Here is a 24,006-nt window from a genome sequence, read left to right on the forward strand (position 1 = left end):
CCTCGGGAGTCTGACCGAATTCGGGGAGAGGTGCCTCTCAATGGGAGGTTGTGGCCACTCTCTTACCTGGTCCCCGTTTTCCAGTCAACCGCCGTCGAGGATCCCGGACGAGACCCCAAATTGTGAGATTGTGGCTAAGAAAAACCACCAGGATTCAAAGCTGATCCAAGGAAAAAGGCTTTATTACATCTGCAGATGGGTCCTCCCCTTTGGCAGTTGAGGAGAGAACCCAGAGCAAAATTTTGCATTCTATTTTATACCCTACCCCCCATCCTATGGTTTACAATCTACCTATTGAATTACAGTATACAATTCATCAGCTAATATGGCACATCAGGAAGTTAGATGCTTCCTAACACGTACACACTTTCTTAGAGCACAACGTGTGATTGTTTAACGTTTCAGCTCTCCCTTGCTCAGTAGAAAAGTATCAACTCACAGTTTGAAGTTTGAGTCACAGTTACAAAGTACACAATGGATTTTATTCATGTTCTCCCCTCACAGCATCGTATTCTGGATTGCTAATAGGGAGGTTTGCACTGATTGGACGCTGGTTGTGGTAGTCGATTTCTCGGGGGCCAACATTCCTTCAATTGTTCATTAGGTTGAAACTGCCGGACTGGATGGTCCCACCGTTGGCATAGGTTTTTTTCCCTGTCTTAGTAGTGGTGATAGTTGTCATATCTTTTATAATTTTGGCCTGCTCATCTATTATCCTATATATACTATCCCAAATTACCATCAATTCTATGATTTTCTAATAAACAGAATCTCCTAATTATTAATGCTAAAGTTTTCCCAATCACTATCAACCACTATTTTTCAATACAAACACGTATCAGACAATATCACCTTTGATTAACTACTCACCAACTTCCATCACAATCAGTATACACTTAATCAATTTTTAACTCTTAGCAATCTATATTGGAGAAAAAATACCTGTGTTGTTGTTGTAATAAATACTATAATAATCTATATTGGAGAAAAAATACCTGTGTTGTCGTAATAAATACTATAATAATTTCATTCCATCACAATAAATAACTGGGGAAAGGGTTAAGTAGGATAATTAATTACCACTTTCGTTTTATCAAAATCAATTAGGGTTATCTAAACACATTACTATATGATATCCTCAATATTTAATTATTAATTACACCGACACTATACGTAAAATAAGAATTGTGAATTATGAGGGAACCAAAGAAAAGAATCTATATAAAAAAATAGGAAATCTAAAGTAATCAGCTACTAAGTAAATCAAAAAATAGAATTATGTAAGTTATCTGATACAATATTCCTCCTATCTATAATATGACAATAAACTAATTAAATATATACCAGCGTTCTTGTAGTTCAAAACAATATTTTTCCAGTTACAAGTTTATAAGTCTCTTCATTCACAATGAAACAGTTTACCAGAGTTTAGATTTCTCAATGGCTGTCTTAAGAATTGCACAGTCATTCTTCTTTCCATTTAGGTTCTTATCCAATCGTTTTTTCTCTCCAGTTCACTTGATTTTCACACATTTGTTTCAAGCTGTCAAAAGGAAATGGACCCTTCCAAAAATAACTTCTCAGCTCTCACTCCACACTCCAATTTTCTGTCAAGATTCCTCTTGTTTTCTTATTTTCACTATCACATTCACTATTGTCTCAGCATTAGGGGTGGTAGGTTAAAACACTGCCGCCGATTTCCACTCTCCCTCCCCCTTTCACCCTGGGTTTCCTTAGTCCGCTTGATTGTTCTTTCAAACAATCGTCTATCTCAATTGTTATCCAAATGAATTGTAATCCAAATAAAGCTTCCAAACTCATGCAATCGCCACCCCTTCATCCACTGCCGTCTCACTGCTTCCTGCTAGCTAGTTTGTCGCGTCTCTGGGTCTGGCCACACAGGCTGACTTCTTTCGCCTCAGACTTCGGGCTCTCTTCTTCAATGTTTCGGGATCGCAACCTCCCAAACTGTCTCCAAGAGTCTCCAGGACCTGACACTGCCACGAATGGCCATCCAGAGGCGAAAATCCCGGCTCAGGAGATCAGAGCAGAATGCTCCTTAACCTCCACGACGCGATGTCACCAGAAGTCTCCCATTTTTGTTCTGCATTTTCATAGAAATAATGAAAGGAAGCAAACCATTTTTAAAAAATATTCTTAAAAAGAGGTATGAGTCAACGTAGATTTCAACTAATTAAAAGAGGATGAAAATAGGTCCACATAATGATTGATCAACAACATATGAATTCAATGGCCAGAATCCTTTTAAAATCCCTTTTTTTTGTACGATGCATGAGTTCCACCAATTTCCTTGATAGTGGGGACAGTGGAGTTAATTTTGTAAAGTATAAGTCTAAGTTTATGCAAAAATATCCTCTGAGTGTTATCTTTTGGAAATTTAATGTGATTTCATTTTAAACAAGCGGATAAAGAAAAAAATGTTATTTTTAACTTTTCTTAAAGCATTTATTTAAAAGCAAGAGATCTGAGCAGAATGCCTTCCCCAAAAGGCTTAACATTAATTATGTATCAGATTTGGCTTTGTATTAAATTTATTCCATTGGCAGTATTTATGATACATATATAATTATAATACATTATGTTAACTGTGGTTGCAAGAAATGTACAATTGGGAAGAACTTGGGGTACTCTGCTTAGACAGAATAGCTAATAAACCATAGCTTGGTGCAATGTGTTGCAGGATAGGTTTTAGACTTATGTACAACTTCTTTTGCATGGAACAAGAAATGTTCTTTTATCTCCTAAATGGGCAGACTGTAATTGGCTTCCATTAAGCAATATTTACTCACAAACCATTGCATTAGCTCTGTCCCATGCAAAATAAGAATCAATACTGTAGAACAGAAAAGAATGTGCAGATGAACTTTAAAGTTTGGGTTAAATGGGGCAAGAAAAAGATCAATGATGAATAAACAGATAACAAGGCTAGAATCAGCATAGGATCAAGTACCAGTATAGAGCAGCAAAACTATTATACAGAAAGAGCATGAGACAAGGAAACTGTAGTCACAGGCACAATTAATTGTTGAGGCCAAGCTTGGAAGAGAAAAGAAGGACTAGGGATGACATGATCGCAGTAGTCCAGCATTTCAGGGGCTGCCACAAAGAAGAGGGGGTCAACTTATTTTCCAAAGCACCCGAAGGCAGGACAAGAAACAATGGATGGAAACTTATCAAGGAGAAGAAGCAACCTGGAATTAAGGAAAAACTTCCTAACAGCAAGGACAATCAGCCAGTGAAACAGCTTACCTTCAGAGGTTGTGGGTGCTTCATCGCTGGAAGTTTTTAAGAAGAGACTGGACAGCCACCTGTCTGAAATAGGGGGTCCTGCTTCAGCAGAGGGTTGGACTAGAAAACATAAGGTCCCTTCCAGCTCTTTTCTGTTCTGATTGATTGATTGAAGATGGGAGATGTTGTCACAAGGTAGAGTTTAAAAGTGAAATCTTTCATCAGAGAACATCTGCTGTAGATTTTGCTGTAGGCATATAGTGACCTGAGAAGCAAGTTAAGCGAAGGCTTGAGATGTTTCCCAATTGGCTGATTGCTTAAGGTTTCGCTGTGGATAGGCATGTATGGAAGGCATGTGGCTTACAATAACTGACCAACCAGTCAGGAGGCAGTCTGTATCTTTCTGGCTCAAGGCCTCTGGGACTGACTTCTCTGGTTTTGCATTCATTTGCTTTTTTTTTCCCCTTGGGTTTGCCAGGCTGCTTCTGTATTAGTGCTGAAAAAGAGAGAGACCATCAATACTACCTGGAACCCATTCCCAGTTAGCCCCTGACACCATTGTTTGAGCTCAGATGATGTTGCTAGCATCTCTTCTTGTGTTCTTCAGAAGAATTACCTGTTGGACTGTTGTCTCTGATCTTAGCAAATTTAAGCAACAAGGGTACCCTGGCTAGAACTCAGCATTTGTTCTTCTAATATCAGTGCAAAGGTCAGAGGTGAGATGGGTGGTGTAGAAATTTATTAAATAAAATAAATAATGGGGAGGGGAAATTAGCTTCTGGGCAGAGCCTAAAGCCTCCACTGTACCCTGATTGCCCCATTTTTTTCCTCAGTCATGTGTTGTAATCCTCATCACGTCCCCATCCAGTTGAGGAAACAGCCTCAAGTCATTGCTAAAAAAATGTATAATAAATGCATGTATTGGAATAAAAGCAGACGTTCTCCTCCAGCGCTAACAGTTTCTCAACATGGCTTCAAAATGTGTAAAATGTGTATCACTTTGCCACCCATCTTCTTGGAGGGTGAGATCAGGTGTGGCAAGAGATGCATTTTAGGAGTTTTGAGAAACATGTGCACACTTCTTCCCCTTTGATCACTAGCCAGCCTCTCTTCTTGCTGCCATTCCCCACGCCCCACTAAGGATTTGCCCTCTCTGTAAGCACTTTGTTTTCTGAAATATTTTCAGACCTTTTCCCCCTATTTTCCCTGTTTTGGAAACTACTTCTCTCCAGGCTACTGGCCAGAAAGAGGACACTGTCACCTCCTTGAGGAAGAAGATCAGGCATATTTGCACAATTCTCTAGCAAGAGTATGTTAAAACAGCATCAAAGAACTTTACTTTTAGATGTGATGGCCCAGTTGTTCTTCCTTGCAGTTGCCCAACAGTTGCATACAGTATCTTTCTCAACAAGATCTAACATGCTCCATGGTCACAGTGAGTTCTCCTTTCTTTCTCTTAGGAGCTCATTGGTTTTTCATATGCTTCTCTTATTTTCCTTATTTTAACTGGGAAAATAAATCCTCAGATGGACTGTCAGAGGCAGATACAGTGGAACCTAGGGGTCACAACCAAAATCCGTTCCAGGACTTTGGTCACAACCCGATTTGGTCGTGACCAGAAGCACGACTGACTGCGCATGCACGGGCAAAAAAAAAAAAAATGCTCCAGAAGGTGAAATTGCCACAGCAGGGGAAATCGCCGCAGCTGTTTGGTCGCCACCTGAAGATGTGTTCACGACCAGATGCACTACGTATACAGCACCTCCATAGTCATGTGATCAAAATTCAGATGCTTGGCAACTGGTTCATCCTTATGACGGTTGCATCTGGGGTCATGTGATCCCCTTTTATGACCTTCTGACAAGCAAAATCAATGGGGAAGCCAGATTCACTTAACAACCAGTTTACTTACTGATCAATTGCAGTGATTCACTTAACAGCTGTGGCACAAAAAGTAATAAAATGGGGCAAAACTCACTTAACAAATGTCTCACCAACCAGCCACAGGAAGCGAAAGAAAAGAAAGATAGAAAGAAAGAAACTACATACATACATATATCTATATAAAAAGGCATCAGTTGTCTGCTGAATATAGAATAGAATACTTTATTGGCCAGGTGTGATTGGACACACAAGGAATTTGTCTTGGTGTAAATACTCTCAATATACATAAAAGAAAAGATACATTCATCAGGAGTCGAGAATTGTAAGGTACAACACTTAATGATAGTCATAGGGTACAATAAGCAATCAATCATACTAGGAAACAGTCAATATAAATCATAAGGATACAAGCGACAAAGTTACAGTCATACAGTCACAAGTGGGAGGGGATGGGTGATAAGGAGTGATGACAAGATTTAACAGTAGTGCAGATTTTGTAATAGTTGAACAGGGTTGAGGGGATTATTTGTTTAGCAGAGTGATGGCTTTCGAGGAAAAAATGTTAACCAGATTCATTCATAGGATGATCTCATATAAGCAGGTAAAACAGGACGATCTGGCCAAATTATACACCTTATTGCTCCAAAATATCTTTGCCTACCAAGTTATCTCTAGATCAGAGAATGCAGTTGCATAATCTACCAACCCTGAGTTACACATCTTCATTGCATCACTCAGAATTCCTTCTCTTTCTGCATTCGATTTCTCTCCGTTTCCATATAACATTTAATCTTAAAAAGGGGGTTTCTCAAGATGGAATAATTTTTCAAATGCAGTTGTTATTGCAGATAATGTTAAAGAATGGGTTCCCTTACATGAACATTATCTTTCTTCATGAGTCAATTGGGATTAAACAAAACTCATTCAAGGCATGTGGGAATATATGACAGCACCAAAAATATGATCTTAATAACAGAATGGAGAACCTAATGGATTAACTCACTTAAATTTGAACCAGTTGTTTTATTAGACACAACCATGGACAGCTATGGAAAGTATGGCAGAAATATGGAAGCAAAACAGAAGATGTTTTATTATTTATTATTAACAACTGGATAAATCACCAATTGCAAATATTCCTTCCAGGTGGGGTTGTTTCCAAAAAGAGATTTCTACAAAGATTGCTGACCAAAATTTACTATGTCATGCCAGAATTGTTTTGCTGCTCTGTGAGTCATGTCTGATATCCCTTTAGCAAGATGTGCCAACGATAGTGTATTTCTTCTCTTGCCCTCAGGTGCTTTGGAGAATAGCTTGACTCCTTCTTCTTTGTGGCAGCCCCTGAGATATTGGAACACTGCTATCATGTCTCCCCTAGTCCTTCTTTTCATTAGACATACCCAATTCCAGCAACTGTTCTTTATATGTTTTAGCCTCTAGTCCAGGGGTGGGTTTCTACCGGTTCTGTCCACCTCTGTAGTTCTATGTCTGCTGATGTTTTTGCCCACCTGCCCACCCGGGCTCTTACCTGATCTTTTATTTCCTGATTTTTCAACTTCAGCTGCCAAAAGAGGCACAGCTGCAGTTAAAACAACAAAAAAAGAGGGCTGTTTCAAAGGCTGCTTCTCAGCAGTGTGCTAATGATGATTTAGTGGCTCACAGCTGGTAGGGGAGCTCGTAAATCCCGAACTGGTAGTTAACCCTTTTCCTATCCCACCCCTGCTCTAGTCCCCTAATTATATTAGTTGCTCTTCTGTGAACTCTCGAAAGAGTGCAGAATTTCAACATCTTTTTTACATTATGGTGACCAAAACTTGTTGCAGACCAAAATTGAAATGGGAACAACTGATTGCACAATACTTGTTGAGTGGGAATTAGATTGGGGAAGTCAGGGTCTAGGAAAATCACACTACTAACTAGAGCTTACAAAACATTTGCTAGACCAATACTTGAATACAGCTCATCAGTCTGGAACCCGCATTACATATCTGATATTAACACAGTTGAGAAAGTCCAGAAATATTTCACAAGAAGAGTTCTCCACTCCTCTACTCATAGCAGAATACCTTATGCCACCAGACTTGAAATTCTAGACCTAGAAAACCTACAACTACGCCGCCTTCGTTCCGATCAAAGTATAGTATATAAAATTATACATTACAATGTCCTACCTGTCAATGGATACTTCAGCTTCAACCATAACAATACAAGAGCACACAATAGATACAAACTCAAGCTAAACCGCACCAAACTTGATTGCAGGAACTCCGACTTCAGCAACAGAGGGGTCAATGTCTGGAATACTCTACCTGACTCTGTGGTTTCTTCCCCAAACCCCAAAAACTTTAACCTTAGACTGTCCACTATTGACCTTACCCCTTTCCTAAGAGGTCTGTAGGGGGCGTGCATAAGCACACCAACGTGCCTACCGTCCCTGTCCTATTGTTTCTTTTATACTTATACCTAATGACTTCATCATACAGTACTTCTCCATGCTCTTCTGTCCATTCAAATTAGTCTTGCTTTTCAGCACATTTGTACACTGATTTATGTAATGGCTTTTGTTCTTTCAATTCTTCATCTCTTTGTTTTTCAAAATCTCAACATTTCCATCCATTAATGGCTTCCTTCATCCTTTTCTCAACCCCTTAATATATATATTTTGCTTTTTGATCCTCATTATTTCTCTCAGAATTAATACAGGTAGTCCTCCACTAACAACAGTTCATTTAGTGACTGTTCAAAGTTACGATGATAGTGAAAAAAAGTGACTTCTTCTGACCATTTTTCACACTTATGACTGTTTCACATGGTCATGTGATCAAAATCCAAATGCTTGGCAACTGATTCACATTTATGACAGTGGCAGTGTCCTGCGGTCATGTGATCCCCTTTGGCGACCCTCCGACAAGCAAAGTCAACAGGGAAGCCAGTTTCACTTAACAACCGGGTTACTAAGTTAACAAGTGCAGTGATTCAGTTAACAAATGTGGCAAGAAAAATGGTAAAATGGGGCAAAATTCACTTAACAAATTTCTCACTTAGCAATAAATTTTGGGCTCAATTGTGGTTGTAAGTCAAGGACAACCTGTATAGGATTAATATATTGGATCTGCTATCCAACATGGTGGTTCTAGAGTTTTCTTGCTTCGGTTTATTAGAGAGGCCTGCTCCTGATTTATATAAGCAAGTATAAAGTTAAACTATTTAAAACTTGCTTTCTCTGACTGAAATCCATTTCAGGGCAAATGGAAGATTCTAATATTTTTCAAACATTTTCAAAAAATTGCCTCTGAACTGTTTATAAAATCAATGCTCTGTTTCCTTCCGGTGGTTTTTTTTTGGGGGGGGGGAAGGGTGTGTGTCAAATAAACCAAAATTTTATCTCTTTGTAAGATAAGATGAAATAAGATAAGATTTTTTGGTCACTTTTTCTGTGTACACACTGGCACACTTTAAAAATGGAATTCTGAGGCCCAGTTTCAAAAGAAAATATATACACACACAAAGACACTCCTCCATAACCATACACACACACACACACACACATCTGCTTATGCTTTGTATATACATACTGTATACACACACACATACACACACACACACACACATCACAATCCATTTTGAATTACATAGTGGAAAAAAGGTTATTTACAGGTAGTCCTCAACTTGCAACAGTTCATTTAGTGACTATTCAAAGTTACAATGCACTGAAAAAAGTTACTTATGATCCTTTTCCCCACAGCCATAAGCAGCATCCCCGTGGTCACGTGATTGAAATTCAGACGCTTGAGTGAGAATAACTCATAGTAATGACAGTCGCAGTGTCCCGGGGTCACGGGATCCCCTTTTGCCACTTTCTGACAAGCAAAGTCAATGGGGAAGCCGGATTCATTTAACAACCAGGTTACTCACTCAATAACTGCAGTGATTCACCTAACAACTGTGGCCGAGGAGTTCCCACACCCACGAACCCCGCGAGGTGACCCCGTCGAAGGCCCAGTCTCAGGCATTCACGCCAGCGAGGTCACCGACGCCATCAAGGCCATGAAAAACGGTAAGGCAACAGGACCAGACGACATCCCTGCCGACTTCTGGAAAAAGGCACTACCGGGCTCGGCATTGTGGCTGTGCGAGCTGTTCAACAACATCGTCTCCACGGGAATAGTGCCACACGACTGGTACCGCAGCACCACTGTTCCGATCTGGAAGGGAAAGGGCAGCCCAGCGGACTGCTCCAACTACAGACCGGTCAGGTTACTGTCACACACTATGAAGATCTTCGAACGCGTCCTCGATAAGCGCATTCGGGACATCGCCGACATCAGCGTCAACCAGGCCGGATTCATCAAGAACTGCGGCACCACCGATGCCATCTTCGGTGTGCGGATGCTGATGGAGGCTCACAGAGAGAAGAAAATCCCGCTCCACACCGCCTTCTTGGACTTGGAAAAGGCCTTCGACCGAGTCCCGCACGATCTCATCTGGTACGCACTGCGAGATCACGGCGTGCCCGAGCTACTCGTACAATGGGTCCAACTCCTATACAGATGTCACAAAAGCCATGTAAAAGCGGCAGCTGGGATATCAGAGGAGTTCAATATCACCGTCGGCGTACACCAGGGCTCTGCTCTCTCACCACTGCTGTTCATTCTGGTGATGGACACAATTACACACGACCTGCACACGCCCGCCCCATGGACGCTGCTCTACGCCGATGATGTGTTCCTGGCCAACCTGCGCAAGGCTGAACTCGAGCACCTAGTCCAACAGTGGCACGACCGCCTCGAGCAGTTCGGGCCCGGTTGAACCTAAAGAAGTCCGAATACCTGACCACTGACAACGAAACGACAGGCTCCATCCACGTGAACGGGCAGGAGCTACCGCGCGCCTCCACCTTCAAGTACCTGGGAACTACTCTTGGGGAAGAAGGCCTACTACAAACTGAGGTGGCAGCCAGGATCAACGCAGCGTGGGGCAAATGGAAGTCCGTCACGGGCGTCCTCTGTGACAAGAAGATGCCGATGCGCCTGAAGGCGAAAATCTATAACTCTGTGGTGCGCCCCGTGGCCATATACGGCGCAGAGTGCTGGCCGATGACCAAAGAAGTTGAAAGCAGACTCCAGACAATGGAGATGCGAATGCTCCGATGGTCGGTAGGCCTCACCCTACTCGATCGCGTCAGGAATGAAGAAGTGCGCAGACGGTTCAACGTCGTGCCCATCCCCACGGTCATGAGGCAGTCCCGGCTACGATGGTTCGGCCATGTGAGTCGCGCCAAGGAAGAATCCATCATCAAATCTACGATGAAGGTGATTGTCGGAGGAGCGAGACCGCGTGGTAGACCTAAGCAACGCTGGATGGACACGATCAAGGCCGATCTAGAGACCGCGAAGGCAGACCCGACATACGTGGCAGACAGAGAGGCGTGGAAGCAGTACTCAAGGACATTAGCGGACCTCGCCAGAGCGCGAGACAAACGCTGAAGAAAAAGAAGAAGAAGAAGAAGTGTCCCGGGGTCACGGGATCCCCTTTTGCCACTTTCTGACAAGCAAAGTCAATGGGGAAGCCGGATTCATTTAACAACCAGGTTACTCACTCAATAACTGCAGTGATTCACCTAACAACTGTGGCAAGACAGGTCGTAAAATGGAGCAAAATCCACTTAACAAATTACTCCCTTAGTAACTAAGTTAAGAACTATTTGTATTTGTATTCCTATAGTTGAATTAGTAGAAGTAAAGCTTTGCAAATGTTATGTGTGCAAAATAATATTTTCCTCTACCACCCGTTCAGTTGACCTTCCATTTGCATTCTTCTGTAGCCTTGCTGCCCAGTAAGATTTTGGGTCTGCACAATATTTGTTTGTTTATATATTTGTTTTATTTATTTCCTGGCTACATTATTTTTATAACTAATTAAAGGCAGCAAAGATACCTAATAATCCTCCCGCCTCCTATTTTCTCCACAACAGCCACTCTGTCAGGTAGGCTGAGCTAGAGTGGCTGACCCCAAATCACCCAACCAACTTTCATGTCTAAAGTGGGACTAGAACTCACTGGCTCCTGGTGTCATAACCACTAAACCGAACTGCCTTTAACAATGCTATAAACTATCAGCTCTCTTGAATAGGGAATCATTCTGAAAACAGGATTTGAATACCAAAACTAGTATGCTTTTGTGTTGGTTTTTCACTTTTACATTTACTACTACTTAAGGGCTTGCGGATTTCCAAAGAATTATAGATCATGTGCGTTGTATGCAAGGCACCTGGAAAGTATTGTAAGAAATAGGTATGCAGTTTTCTTTGTCTCTTGTTCCCTTATTTCCCTGGCTGACAAGGGAGAGCATCTGGTTCATGACTCACAAGATCCAAATTTTTATGATTTCAAAGCTTATCTCTGTTAGCATTTGCCCAATGGCTTACACTGTTGATCTCTTTGCCTCTAAGTGGTTTCAGTTGGAATGAGTACATGGTTGATACCAACCTGCTTTCACTGTTGTATCATTATGGAGGACATTCCCCCCCCCCCACAAGAATGAATTGTCTCCTCCCATGTAGGCATCAATCCAGTCATTTAGCAATCTGAAATTTGGGCATTTTAAATAGACTTTTCCATGTGCAATGTTAACACATTTGGCTCAAACAGATAGATTCAGTTGATATCCCACCCAGTAGTTTTACAAGTTCTACAGGAGTAAGAAAAACTTGTTAATATGCTTCCCCAGGCAACATGTGAGCATTCTATGCCCATATATAGTACGAGTGATTTTTATAGTAAGAAGAAATCAACAAGAGAATTTACAATGGGTATTATCCCTCCCTTCTCACTCTTTGTAAAGTAAAGTTGAAGGATGAAGAGGATAATTTTTATTTCCTGGTGACTGTGCTCTTTTAACTTTAACTTCTCACAGGTTCTTTTATATATGCCCAGTGTCATGCCCCTGTTGGAGACTGGCTCAGAGGGAGAGGAGGAACAGAGGGAGTGAAAGTGTGGCTCCGGAAGTTGTGGAGGAAGCTGGGGAAAGGCACAGGCCGGCTGGGCAGTCAGAGGAGGACCCAGGCCCATCCCCTCTCCATCCTAGGGAACGCAGGGAGGACAGGATAAGGGAGAAACATGAATGGTGTGGTCTACAGGGGAGGAAAGGGCCTTGATCCCCTTTGTGCTGTCCAGACAGTTTATAGTTAATTGGGAATTGGGATAGTTAGTTAGGAATTGGGAGCTGTCCCCTTAAGAGAATGCATCATGGTAAACGTAGTTAAGGTATCTTGGGAAATGTAGTCCATATCATGTGGCCACATCTGTAATCCTGATTGGTCACTGGATTGACCCTTAGTGGGTTGGGGGAGGTTCCTTCACTCTTGCCTGAATCCAGCATCCTGCTGGCACCTCACTTCCTTGTTCCTTGCTCCTTCAGCATGGGATGAAAGATTACCATCCTTTTACACCATAAAGACAGCTATGCAGAGAATTGGACATTGAGATGAATCTCGATGTAACTGTGAGTTATATTTTAGGATGCCTGATGAACCAATAAAGAGACTTTGTATGGATGCCTCTGTGGAGTTTAAGTCTGTCTGCCTTAAATTCAGCTAGATCCAAGGGATCTTGGAGTCTTAGTGGACAACCAGCTAAATATGAGACAGCAGTGTGCAGCAGCTGCCAAAAAAGCTAATGCAATCCTAAATTGCATTAACAGAGGGATACAGTCAAGATCAAGGGAAGTACTAATATCACTCTATAAAGCCTTAGTAAGACCACACCTAGAGTACTGCATCCACTTTTGGTCACCACATAAAAAAGATGTTGAGACTCTAGAAAAAGTACAGAGAAGAGCAACCAGGATGATTCGGGGACTGGAGGCTAAAACATACAACGAACGGTTGCAGGAACTGGGCTTGGCTAGTCTAGTAAAGAGAAGGACCAGGGGAGACATGATTGCGGTCTTCCAATATTTGAGGGGCTGCCACAGGGAGGAAGGGGTCAAGCTATTTTCTAAAGCGCCTGTAGGCCAGACAAGGAATAATGGATGGAAACTGAACAAGGAGAGATTTAACCTGGAAATAAGGAGAAACTTTCTGACAGTGAGAACAATCAACCAATGGAACAGCTTCCCCTCAGAAGTCGTGGGAGCGCCATCAGTTGAGATTTTCAAGAAGAGATTGGACTGCCATTTGTCAGAAATGGTGTAGGGCAGGGGTGTCAAACTTGCGACATCACGTTTTTGTCATGTGACGTATTGCAACTTTCCCCCCTTTGCTGAACTGGGGGTGGGCGTAGCTAGCATGTCACTTCTCTGGGCTGTGGGACGCGAGTTTGACACCCCTGGTGTAGGGTCTCCAGCTTGGGCAGGAGGATGGGGTTGGACAAGATGACCTACAGGTCCCTTCCAACTCTGTTAATCTGTAATCTGTTCATTGAGAATTGCCTTCTTTGTTCTAGTTTGATTTATTGGCCACTCTGTACTGGGAAAACAGAATCCAGCTGTGGCTCAGGCCAGCAGTTCTAGCAAACCAACACAGGACCATGTCTGGCTTCAGAGTAGATCATGGAATGACACAAGGTTCTGGATATAGGTATGGTGCATCTTGCAATTTTGCCGGTACCTTTCTCCCAAACACCAGCAGTTCAGATCGCTCTGAACCCAATGGCGAGAGTCATTGAAAATTAAGGAATGCATAGTGCTTGACCCTTAACTCCTCTCCCCCAAACCCTGATGGAAGTTGGGGAGTGAGGGGCACAACATTTTTGGTTAACACCAGACCCAATACATTTTGTGTTAACCCAATCAATGGTGGCTTTACGTGATGCAGCTATGGAAACCTTTTCTTACCTGAGGCGAGAATTTTAAATTTTTGAAAAAACTACTAAAACAGCCTGAATACTCACTGTCTAAGCAGTCCCATCCTGTTTTACCTGTCTAGCAAAGCAAAGGCGTGGAGCAACTCTTTCTCTCCATCTCCCACTCCCTGCCCCCCGGAATCGGAGTATGGAGAAAAGGTAACCCAAGTTTTCATCAGTTCCCTGAGGAGGGAATTGAAATTATTAAAATTATTAAAAAGGAAAATATAGGAAGTCTATTACTGGTGGGGAGAAGAATGTCATTTACAGCAATTTGTACAATCTCTTCCTTCAGTTGGATCTCTTGCAGCCCAGTCTAAGACTCACCAATAGATCTTTTTTCTTATTCTTGTTGTCTGTGCTTTAATCAAATCTCTGTGCGTGCACTTGGTGTTTGGTCTTTTGGAACCTTGAGGTACACCTACACACAAATATCCCAAGAAATCCCTTGAGACCACTTCAGACAAGTTCTTACATGTTCCCCCTGTTTATTTCTGCTCCCAGGATTTTATGTGTGTGTCTGTGTGTGCGCACACATACATGCATATATATATATATATATATATATATATATATATATATATATATATATATATATATATATATATATATATGTGTGTGTGTGTGTGTGTGTGTGTGTGTGTGTGTGTGTGTGTGTGTGTGTGTGCGCTTTCCATTTCTCTCAGCTCTTGAGTACTCAAATATGAAAAATTTTAGAGTTCAGAAACTCAGGCTGGGAAAATAGAACCCAGCTGAGGCTCAAGACAACACCAACACAACCCCACCTGGCCTTTAGGCAACAAGCCCTTAAGGACTCAAAGGACAGCACTGTTTATTTTTCCCCAATTCTACTCCAACTCCTGTTTGTCCACTATTTCTCTTTGTGAGTCCTACTGCTCGAGAACAGTAACATTTCTATTTGCCTTGGGCTACTTCTGGCTATTTGTTTCCCAAACTAACAAACTCACAAACTCTGCCCGGCTGTCACACCTTGCTCAACTGCCTAGAAAGAAGTCTTAAAGGCACAGGGCACTACTTACCCAGGTACTGGGCATTTTGCAGGCAGTTTATCTTCTCACACACCTTTTTCAGGAGTCAAAAGCGGAAGAGAGGGATGCATAATTTAAGAATTTAATAATAATGGCAATTTTAATAGCATAAGGAAAGTGCCCATTCAGCAGACTACATAACAAGGGCAATGATGGGAAGGATCAAGGTTGCCCCATTTTCCACTCCCATACAATTCTACCCAAAGGGGAATTGTATCTCCATCTAATTGGTAAATAATAGAACTGTTTGAGATGTCAGTCTCCCTTGTTTCTTTGAGAACCCTGAAATAACACAAAGAGAAACAAGAACCTTTGTGCCTTGTCAACTTCTGTTAGTGCTAGCAGGTGCCAGTCAGTCAGTCAGTCAATCAAAATAGAGCTGGAAGGGACCTTGGAGGTCTTCTAGTCCAGCCCCTCTGCTCAAGCAGGAGACACAATTTCAGACAAATGACAATCTAGTTTCTCCTTAAAAACCTCCAGGGAAGAAACACCCACAACTTCTGGAGGAGCTGGTAAATTGGCGTTTCTCCTTAATTCCAGGTTGTTTCCCTCCTTGATTAGTTTCCATCCATTGTTTCTGGTCCTTCCCTTGGGTGCTTTGGAAAATAAGTTGACCCCCTCCTCTTTGAGGCAGCCTCTCAAAGAATGGAATACTGCTACCATGTCCCTCCCTAGTCCTTTTCTCTAGACTAGTCAAGCCCAAATCCTGCAACCATATGTTGCCAAGGTGTGTCCCTCTCCAAGCACAGTAAGGGTGAGTGGAGAAGAGAGCTAGAGCCACCTACTGTTATAAGCCATGATTCAGAGTCTGACTGTGATCTGGAACCTGACAAGTCTTGCTCCAGCTGAATCTGTTGTTCAGATGGTCGGCCTCAAGAATCAGGAAGCCAGGATTCACTGCAGGCTGATCGGTAACAGGCATCTCCAGCTGCAGAAGTCAGATGACAAGGCAACAACTCCCAAGCCCCAGAGCTAGGAAAAGTCAGAGGTGAGTAGAGCAAAGCTCCTCAGTGAGGCTTCTCATTAAGCAAAGGGCAAGGCATGTGCAATTTAGAGATTCTCCTGAGAGCCGTTCGGATCATCCAGAGAGTGGGAGGTGCTTCAGTCTGCGTCGTTGAACGCTGAGCTTAATTACTGAGGAACGCTCCGCCCTCCATCACGTGGCTCCCTTGCGTTCCCCAGTTTACGCTCAGCCTTCGTGAGGATAGGCTGTGTGAATTGTTTCTCCTTGGCCGATTCAAGTATTCCCTTTTTAGTTCAGGTTTGAATTATTTGTTTATATCCTTAGCTTCTGCGCATCTGGGGTGGACTGTCAGCAAGGGGTGCGCGTTCTTCGCCCCCAGGGGGGGATAACAGCGGGCAGTTTCTTCGCGCTCTGGCGCCAACCCCCTCCCCCCCATTTGGTTTATTCCTGCCGCTTCTCCACGCCACCCTTATAGCAGCCTGATTCGATCACGCTACAAAGCGCAACTGGTGTTCCCCCCCACCGCGAACGCCGATCGCCCCAGGAAGGGGCGAAATCTTGCCTGGCTGCCTCTCTCGGCCTCTAAATCGGCCGGAGAGGCTTAATCTTCGCTCTGAGCGGCCCGACATAGGACGGTTGTGGGCGGCCGCCATTTTGGGAGCCGCCACGTGCTCGGGCGCCTTTTTTTTTTCTCCGGCCTCATTGTAGCTGCGAAGTTTACTAGATTCATTCACAGGCCTTCTCGCCTGTGAGAACTGTATTGGGCATTATAAAACAATTTGTTGGCTTTCCGCAGCAGCGCGCAGGGCAAAGTATTGCAGCCTATCCCTCCCGGTTGTTGCCTGGGAACTCCAGCTGCCAGAGGCCTCCTTTCCAGCCTCAGGAGGTCATTTGACGAATTGGAATATATCTAGCATCAACCTCTGGGGTCACTCCCTCCTGGGAGCACTGAACCAACCTTCGAGTTAGATATCTCTTCAAAAAATAAATAAAAAATAAATAAATAATAATAATAATAATATAACCAAGAAATAAATAACTGAATATTATATATATATATATATATATATATATATATATATATATATATATATATATATATATATATATATATATATATATATATATCTTATCGATATATGATTATAACACATTACCAATACTAATTGGATTATATATTTAATTAGACGCATACGTATATATATATTAATAATTATAACAATAATAATATTATAGATTGTATACATCTAAATTCCAAAAGGGGGCGCGGGCCAGCTGAAAGGACTCCCGGCCTTTGTTGTAGGTCGAACCCTTGGCGAGCCAACCGCCTTTAGATATTATTACAGTCCTTACTTCTAAAATGGCAGATGACAATTCCGCTAAAGGCCCTTCTTTGAAGGCCAGATCTAAGTCCTACCACCTGCGCAGACAGGCTAAGGAAGCTTCTAAGGAACCTTCCAAGGCCTCTCAGAGAGACGCCCTAAGACGTCATAAGGCACTGGAGAAGGAATTTGACAGGCGTTCTAGAGAGTCACAACCGGTGCCTCCAGCCCTCCCACTCTCCATTCCTTCTACCTCCAGACACCCCCCCCCTCCTCCAGATTGCTCTTCCCTCTCCAGGCGCAGCTCATCCCAGGGACACCAGGTCCCCGGACCAACGACCAGACGGACGTCCAAAGCTACTTTCACGCCCACGGCCGCTGGTCTGCGCCAGGAAGAGACCGCCACAGTCGAGATCCCTGCACAAATGCAGGCATGGATGGAACGGGCCATCCGCCAGGGGATTGCAGAGGGCCTTCAGCAGATGTCCAGGTCCGGTCCCCCCTCGATGGCACCCGAACATGAGTCGCTATCAGTCAGGTCCTCACCTAGATCGGACCCTCCTCGTGGTCAGGTACCTTTACAGAGGGACAGCCCTCTCCCAGAAGTGGAACTGGAGGAGGCCATAGAGGACCTGGATCAGTTCAGGGAGGAGGAGGGGGAATTTGAATGGGGGTCTACGCACCACGGGGAGCCCCTATCGGAGATAGATCCTATGGAAGGGGACATGTCCGAGGACGAGGGTCTCATTCCCGATCAACCCACCTTTGTGGGTCTATTCAAGCCACACATGTTTAGATCGCTCCTATTTAAGGCCAAGAACATATCTGGCCTGTCTGTACAGTCCCCCCGGTTCTCCCTTCCCCGGCAGAGGGACAAGAGGACGCCATTTTTAGACAGCCCATGGTGGAGGCAGAGGTTATTCCGGCCCCACCCATTTTTCACGACCTAGTTTCAAACCAGTTGGACTCTACAAGGGCTCCTCCTGCCCCATCCAGCCAGGACAACAGGTTCTTTAACCTCGATTCAAGCTTCTGCAACCTGCTTAACTCCCTCGAGGTAGATGAGCCCATCGTGGGCTTAGCATCCTCCTCCTCCCCCAGTGATCCCCTGGAGGCCCTGAAACCCGAGGACAAGAGGTCCGAACTAGCCTTACGTAGGGCTCACCAAGCTGACGCCTGGGCCATTAGATCGGCTACGGCCGCCTCCTTCTTCACCAGGTCTTCGATCCGGTGGCTCCGCCAACTGAAACAGCATGTCCCCCCCTCTAACACAAGGGCACATCAGGACATCGCCAAACTGACAGCCGTGGCAGAATTCTCGGCCGACGCCACCTACCACGCGGTTAAGTTCTCCACCCGAGCAATAACCTCCCATGTTACAGCCCGCCACCTGCTCTGGCTCAAACACTGGCAGGCGGATGTAAAAAACAAGGTTAAGTTGGCCATTGCCCCCATCAAGGGGGACAAACTATTTGGCACTGCCCTGGAGCCATTACTAGCCGAAACCCAAAGCAAGAAAAAATTCCTTCCCCCCTTTTTCGCAGGTCGGAGTCAAGAGCCCTCAGCCATTTCGGAGAGGTTCCTCCCGGCCTTTCTACCAGTCACCCTTGCCGCCCAGGTATCCGAGACCCCCCTCCTTCCGGCCATTCCAGCCCCAGGATCAAGCCGATCCGGGCGACAGGATCAGGAGGGGCGGCAGCTACAGGCGTCCCTTCAGGGGTTCAGGAGGGAAGCCCTTCCGGCGCACCAGATAGATCCTGTCCCTCCCTTCCCATCGGCGGACGCCTCAAGCACTTCGCCGACTGATGGGATTCCTCCACCTCCGATGCCTGGGTCCGGGACACCATCAGACTCGGTCTCGCTCTCGAATTCCAGTGCCCCCCCCCCCTGATTTTTTTATGGCATCCCCCTGCAAGGGATCCCACCAAACACAACTTAATGGACTCAGCTATCCATCATCTCCTCAACATACAGGCTATACAACCCGTCCCACCATCCCAGCGGGGGCAAGGTTTTTACTCCCACCTCTTTGTGGTCCCCAAATCCTCAGGGGGATGGAGGGCTATTCTAGACCTGAAACGCCTTAACCGTTACCTGATCCACCGCAGGTTTAAGATGCACACCCTACAGTCCATTCTACTAGGCATCAGGCAGGGGGACTGGCTATCCTCTATAGACCTTTCAGAGGCTTATCTCCACATCCCAATCCGGCCCTCCCATTCCAAATTCCTCAGGTTCTGTTACAACCACCGCCACTTCCAATATGTGGCCCTTCCCTTTGGGTTGGCCTCTGCCCCGAGAACCTTCACTAAGGTCCTCGCGGCTCTGGCGGCCCACCTCAGGAACCTCCCGTTTCGTCTCCACTGCTACCTGGATGACATCCTCATCCTGTCTCACTCCAGACCCCAAGCAGAGAAGGATATCAGAGCTACTCTCTCTGCCCTCCAAGACCATGGGTTCCTAGTTAACTGGCAAAAGAGCCAACTGTTACCATCTACGCGGATCACCCACTTGGGGTCCGTCATTGACTCAGTTCAAGGGAAGGTCTTCCTTTCCTCGGAAAGATTCCTTAGCATCCAGGAAACCGTCAAACATATCAGACGAGCACGAAAGGTAACACTCTTAGAATTGTCTAAATTATTAGGTAAAATGGTCTCATGTATCTCCATTGTTCCCTGGGCCCGTTTACACACCAGATCCCTACAGTGGTTCCTGCTTCCGTTCCAAAGGACCGGCAGAAGCAATTCAAAGGCCACGGTCAAGGTGCCTTCAAGGGTCCTCACGTCTCTCCTCTGGGGACCAGTCCCGCCATCAACAAGGGACATTGCTTCAAGGAGCCCCAATGCCTCACCCTCACCACAGACGCCAGCCTGTCCGGATGGGGTGCTCACATCCATTCGCTCTCGACACAGGGCAGATGGTCACAGGCAGAACAGGCATGCAGTATAAACTGGTTGGAACTCCGCGCCATCCACCTGGCCCTGCGCAACTTCCTCCCTCAGGTACGCGGGCGGCATGTCCTTATACTCACGGACAACGTCACCGCCAAGGCTCACGTCAACCGACAAGGGGGCACCCAGTCCATACGCTTGATGAGAGAGGCCGAGCACCTCTGCCGTTGGGCGGAGCGCAATCTCCTCTCCCTAAAAGCTGAACACATCTCAGGGGAATCAAACACCCAGGCGGACTGGCTGAGCAGGACCACGGTGGACCAGTCCGAGTGGCGCATCCACCCGTCACTGTTCAGGGAGGCGACCATGATGTTCGGGCTCCCGTCAGTAGACCTCTTCGCATCCCCGCTCAACACACAACTCCCCAGGTTTTTCTCGAGGTACCCCTCCCATGGGGCCGAGAATCACAATGCCCTCCATTGCCCCTGGCCCACAGGGCTTCTATATGCATTCCCTCCATTAGCCCTAGTCCCCAGAGTCATCCAGAAGCTCATCTCCGAGAAAGCAGAACTGATTCTGGTGGCACCCTACTGGCCCAGACGCCCATGGTTTGCGGACCTCTGCAACTTATCGGTGGCCCCTCCCTGGAAAATCCCCCCGAACAGGATATCACTTTCCCAGGGGCCCCTCCAACACCCGGATCCTCAGTGGCTCCAGTTAGCCGTTTGGAGGTTGAGCGGGAACGTCTAAGAAAGGAGCAGTTTTCTGACCAGGTTATTAATACCATTTTAGCTGCCAGGCAGCCCTCAACAACCCAAATATACAATGCCACTTGGAATAGCTTTTGCAAGTGGTGCCATGGTTTCCGGGTCAACCCGCTGTCACCCTCCATCGCTCAAGTCTTGGAATTCCTCCAAGAAGGTCTGAGGAAAGGACTTTCCCCGAACACCCTGAGGCGTCAGGTCGCAGCCCTCTCAACCGTCATTGCCTGTGACAATCTGGGTTCCCTTTCCCTCCACCCTCGCATTAGGGCATTCCTCAGAGGAGCCACTAACTTGTGTCCCCCAACAGTTCACCGGTACCCTACCTGGGACCTCAATAAGGTCCTTGTGTCCCTTACTAAACACCCCTTTGAGCCTCTCAGGGAATCCACACTCCAGTTCCTAACATTCAAAGTCGTGTTCCTGGTGGCAATTACTTCAGCTCGCCGAATATCGGAGATAGCAGCCTTGTCAGTGAGGAAGGACCTTTGCATCTTCCATGCCGACCGGGTGGTTCTCCGGCCGGACCCTACCTTCTTGCCCAAGGTCAACTCAGCCTTCCACAGGGCACAGGAACTCACACTTCCGAACTTCTGTCCCAATCCCTCGCGGGAAAGGGAGAAGCTTTGGCACACCTTGGACGTGAGACGGGCCCTCCGCATTTATATTAAGCGTACCCAGCCCTTCAGGAGGTCAGAATCCCTATTCCTTTCCTTTCAGCCCAAATCATTAGGCCACAAAGTGTCCTCTTCCACTATTGGCCGCTGGATTAGAGCTACTATTTCCAAAGCTTATTTGTCCCAGGCTCTGCCGGTACCTAGCGGAATAACGGCACACTCCACCAGAAGTGTAGCCACTTCGGCAGCTTGGGCCACCCAGGCTCCAATTGCTGATATTTGTCGGGCGGCCACCTGGGCCTCCCCATCTCCCTTCATTAGACATTATAAGATCGACATATTTGCCTCGGCGGAGGCTTCGTTTGGTAGACGAGTTCTCCAGCGAGTCCTCAAGGAACCGCAGAGATTACAGAACCAGACGGAGTCCCTCCCGTAGGACAGCCAAGCTTTGGTATGTCCCACTCTCTGGATGATCCGAACGGCTCTCAGGAGAATGGGCGTTGGTCCTTACCTGATACGCCATTTCTCTGGAGCCGTGAGGATCATCCAGCCCCACCCTTATTATTTCACCATCTGGTGGGGTCTTGTTTCGGCCAAGGAACCTTTTAGCATAGTAAGATGAGAGCACAATCTTCTCTTCACTCTCGACTTCGCGTAAACTGGGGAACGCAAGGGAGCCACGTGATGGAGGGCGGAGCGTTCCTCAGTAATTAAGCTCAGCCTTCAACGACGCAGACTGAAGCACCTCCCACTCTCTGGATGATCCTCACGGCTCCAGAGAAATGGCGTGTCAGGTAAGGACCAACGCCCATTCACCCTTTCACTTTCTAGTGCCTCCATCTTTTTTATAATTCTTGATTAGTTGAACTACCTAATTTGGCACCTGTGACTCTTGGAAGTATTTGGACTACACTATGGTTCATTGTGCTGTGCTCAGCTTTCTTCAGGCAAGCTCTCTTGCTAGGCATTTGACTCAAATTGCTGTCTGCTCTTGTCTGCCTAAAACAGCAGTAAATCTGTCAGCTTTAAATAACTGTTTGTGTGCATCAGCAAGTGTACATACAATACAAGGTATGTCTTCTGCCCAAACTCAGCAATAAAACATTTTGAGTGCTGGTTCTAAAACAAAGACATTTATGGATACGATGCAGCAGGAAATTTGATGAAGTTGTCATAGCAACTTTTTTTTTTTTTGCAAATGTCATCCTTTCCGAATCAGCTGGACAGATGACAGTGCTCTACCCTGTTAATTTCACCTGTTGTAGCATTATTGGCTGTGCTCCTGAGGCTGCTTTAGAAGGCTGCAGGTCAGGATGGGAATTAAGCCACCTGCTCAGATAATTAATGGGGGAAATGCCTTCCCAGAGGTGCAAAAATATATATACCAACAACCACCCTGTGAGATGTATATTGCATATGTGTTTCATCTTGCAAGATTTTATGGGTTGTATGGGTGGAGTTTTTGCTGTTTTGCTACATGTTAAAACCATCAATACATACCTCCTTCCGTTAGTATGCATCTCCCTAGCAGCTTGCTAGGATGCTAATCCACCTGGTGCTTGTTTATAGCATGCATTTCTCTTTCATAGTAAGTAATAGTCTCCGAGTGTTATAATGGTGATTGTGCAAGTGGATTAAAAAAAAAACACCATCAGAATCACTACCCAGGATGGGCGCAAGGAGAGGGTTCAGCATTTCTGGCTTCAGAGTCAGGTAAGCAAACGAGGACAGACAAAAACATGTTTTATGTTGGAGAAGTCCCAGGTTTATCATCTGTTTCTTTTTTTCTCTGGGTATTCTTCTAGCTCATGGGGAAAATCTCACATGGGGAACATGGAGAGTTTTTTCTTGTCAGGAGCAGAGTTCAGAAATGGCTGGAATAGATTAAGTGGTCAGAGAGAGACAGAGATGGTATAAAAATGCTGGGTGTGTTTTCCAACATCGTGTCAAGGACAATAAATGGGCCATTTTGGAAATGTTGGGAGGCAAGAAACAAAGATTGGGATAATTAAATTGATTTTAGCAAGGTGTTTGAAGGGAGTAGTAGAACTTACTCAACTCCATTTTGTAAAAGATAAGCTAAGAAATACAGAACACTTTTAGTTTCAGAAAATATATGAACACAATTAAAAAAAATAATTCTGTTCAACTAATGATTCAAGTCAGTTTCACGTAGGAAATAGTACAGAATGATTTGTGTTTCAGAAAGGAATTGCCCAAGATCAGGTTGCAGCAGAAAGAATCCCAAAGATTTGTGTTCCAGAGATTTAGTTAGGATAGGAAATTAGGTAAAGACTGTATTGCATCTATACATGTGTACATGAATAAATACATGTTTAATTTAACATTATTGATAATTTGAGAAGGATACACACCCATACAGATTCAGAAAAAAATTGTAATATCTCTTATAGTAATAGAGTTGA

At 44.9% G+C, this 24,006-nt stretch overlaps 1 protein-coding gene across 7 annotated transcripts in view; it reads left to right on the forward strand.

Moving 5' to 3' along the window:
• Window positions 1-24,006, forward strand: part of B4GALNT1 (beta-1,4-N-acetyl-galactosaminyltransferase 1) — an 87,503-nt gene that overhangs the window by 13,139 nt on the left and 50,358 nt on the right. Inside the window, exon 1 of one of the 7 annotated variants that reach the window (XM_087956458.1) lies at window positions 3,728-3,958. The exons of 5 other annotated variants lie outside the window; for them this stretch is intronic. Coding sequence is in view for 1 of the 2 variants with exons in the window: in XM_087956455.1 (XP_087812581.1) it covers window positions 23,250-23,293 (44 nt within the window). In the remaining variant the exon portion in view is untranslated. Of the gene's footprint in view, window positions 1-3,727; window positions 3,959-23,005; window positions 23,294-24,006 lie in introns of those variants that run through there. One more of the 7 variants, XM_087956455.1, reaches the window with a different exon arrangement.

The sequence above is a fragment of the Notechis scutatus genome, chromosome 2 (assembly GCF_049901735.1).
Source record: "Notechis scutatus isolate UNSWTSFEM ecotype Mainland chromosome 2, rNotScu1.2, whole genome shotgun sequence".
NCBI classification, from domain to species: Eukaryota; Metazoa; Chordata; class Lepidosauria; order Squamata; family Elapidae; genus Notechis; species Notechis scutatus.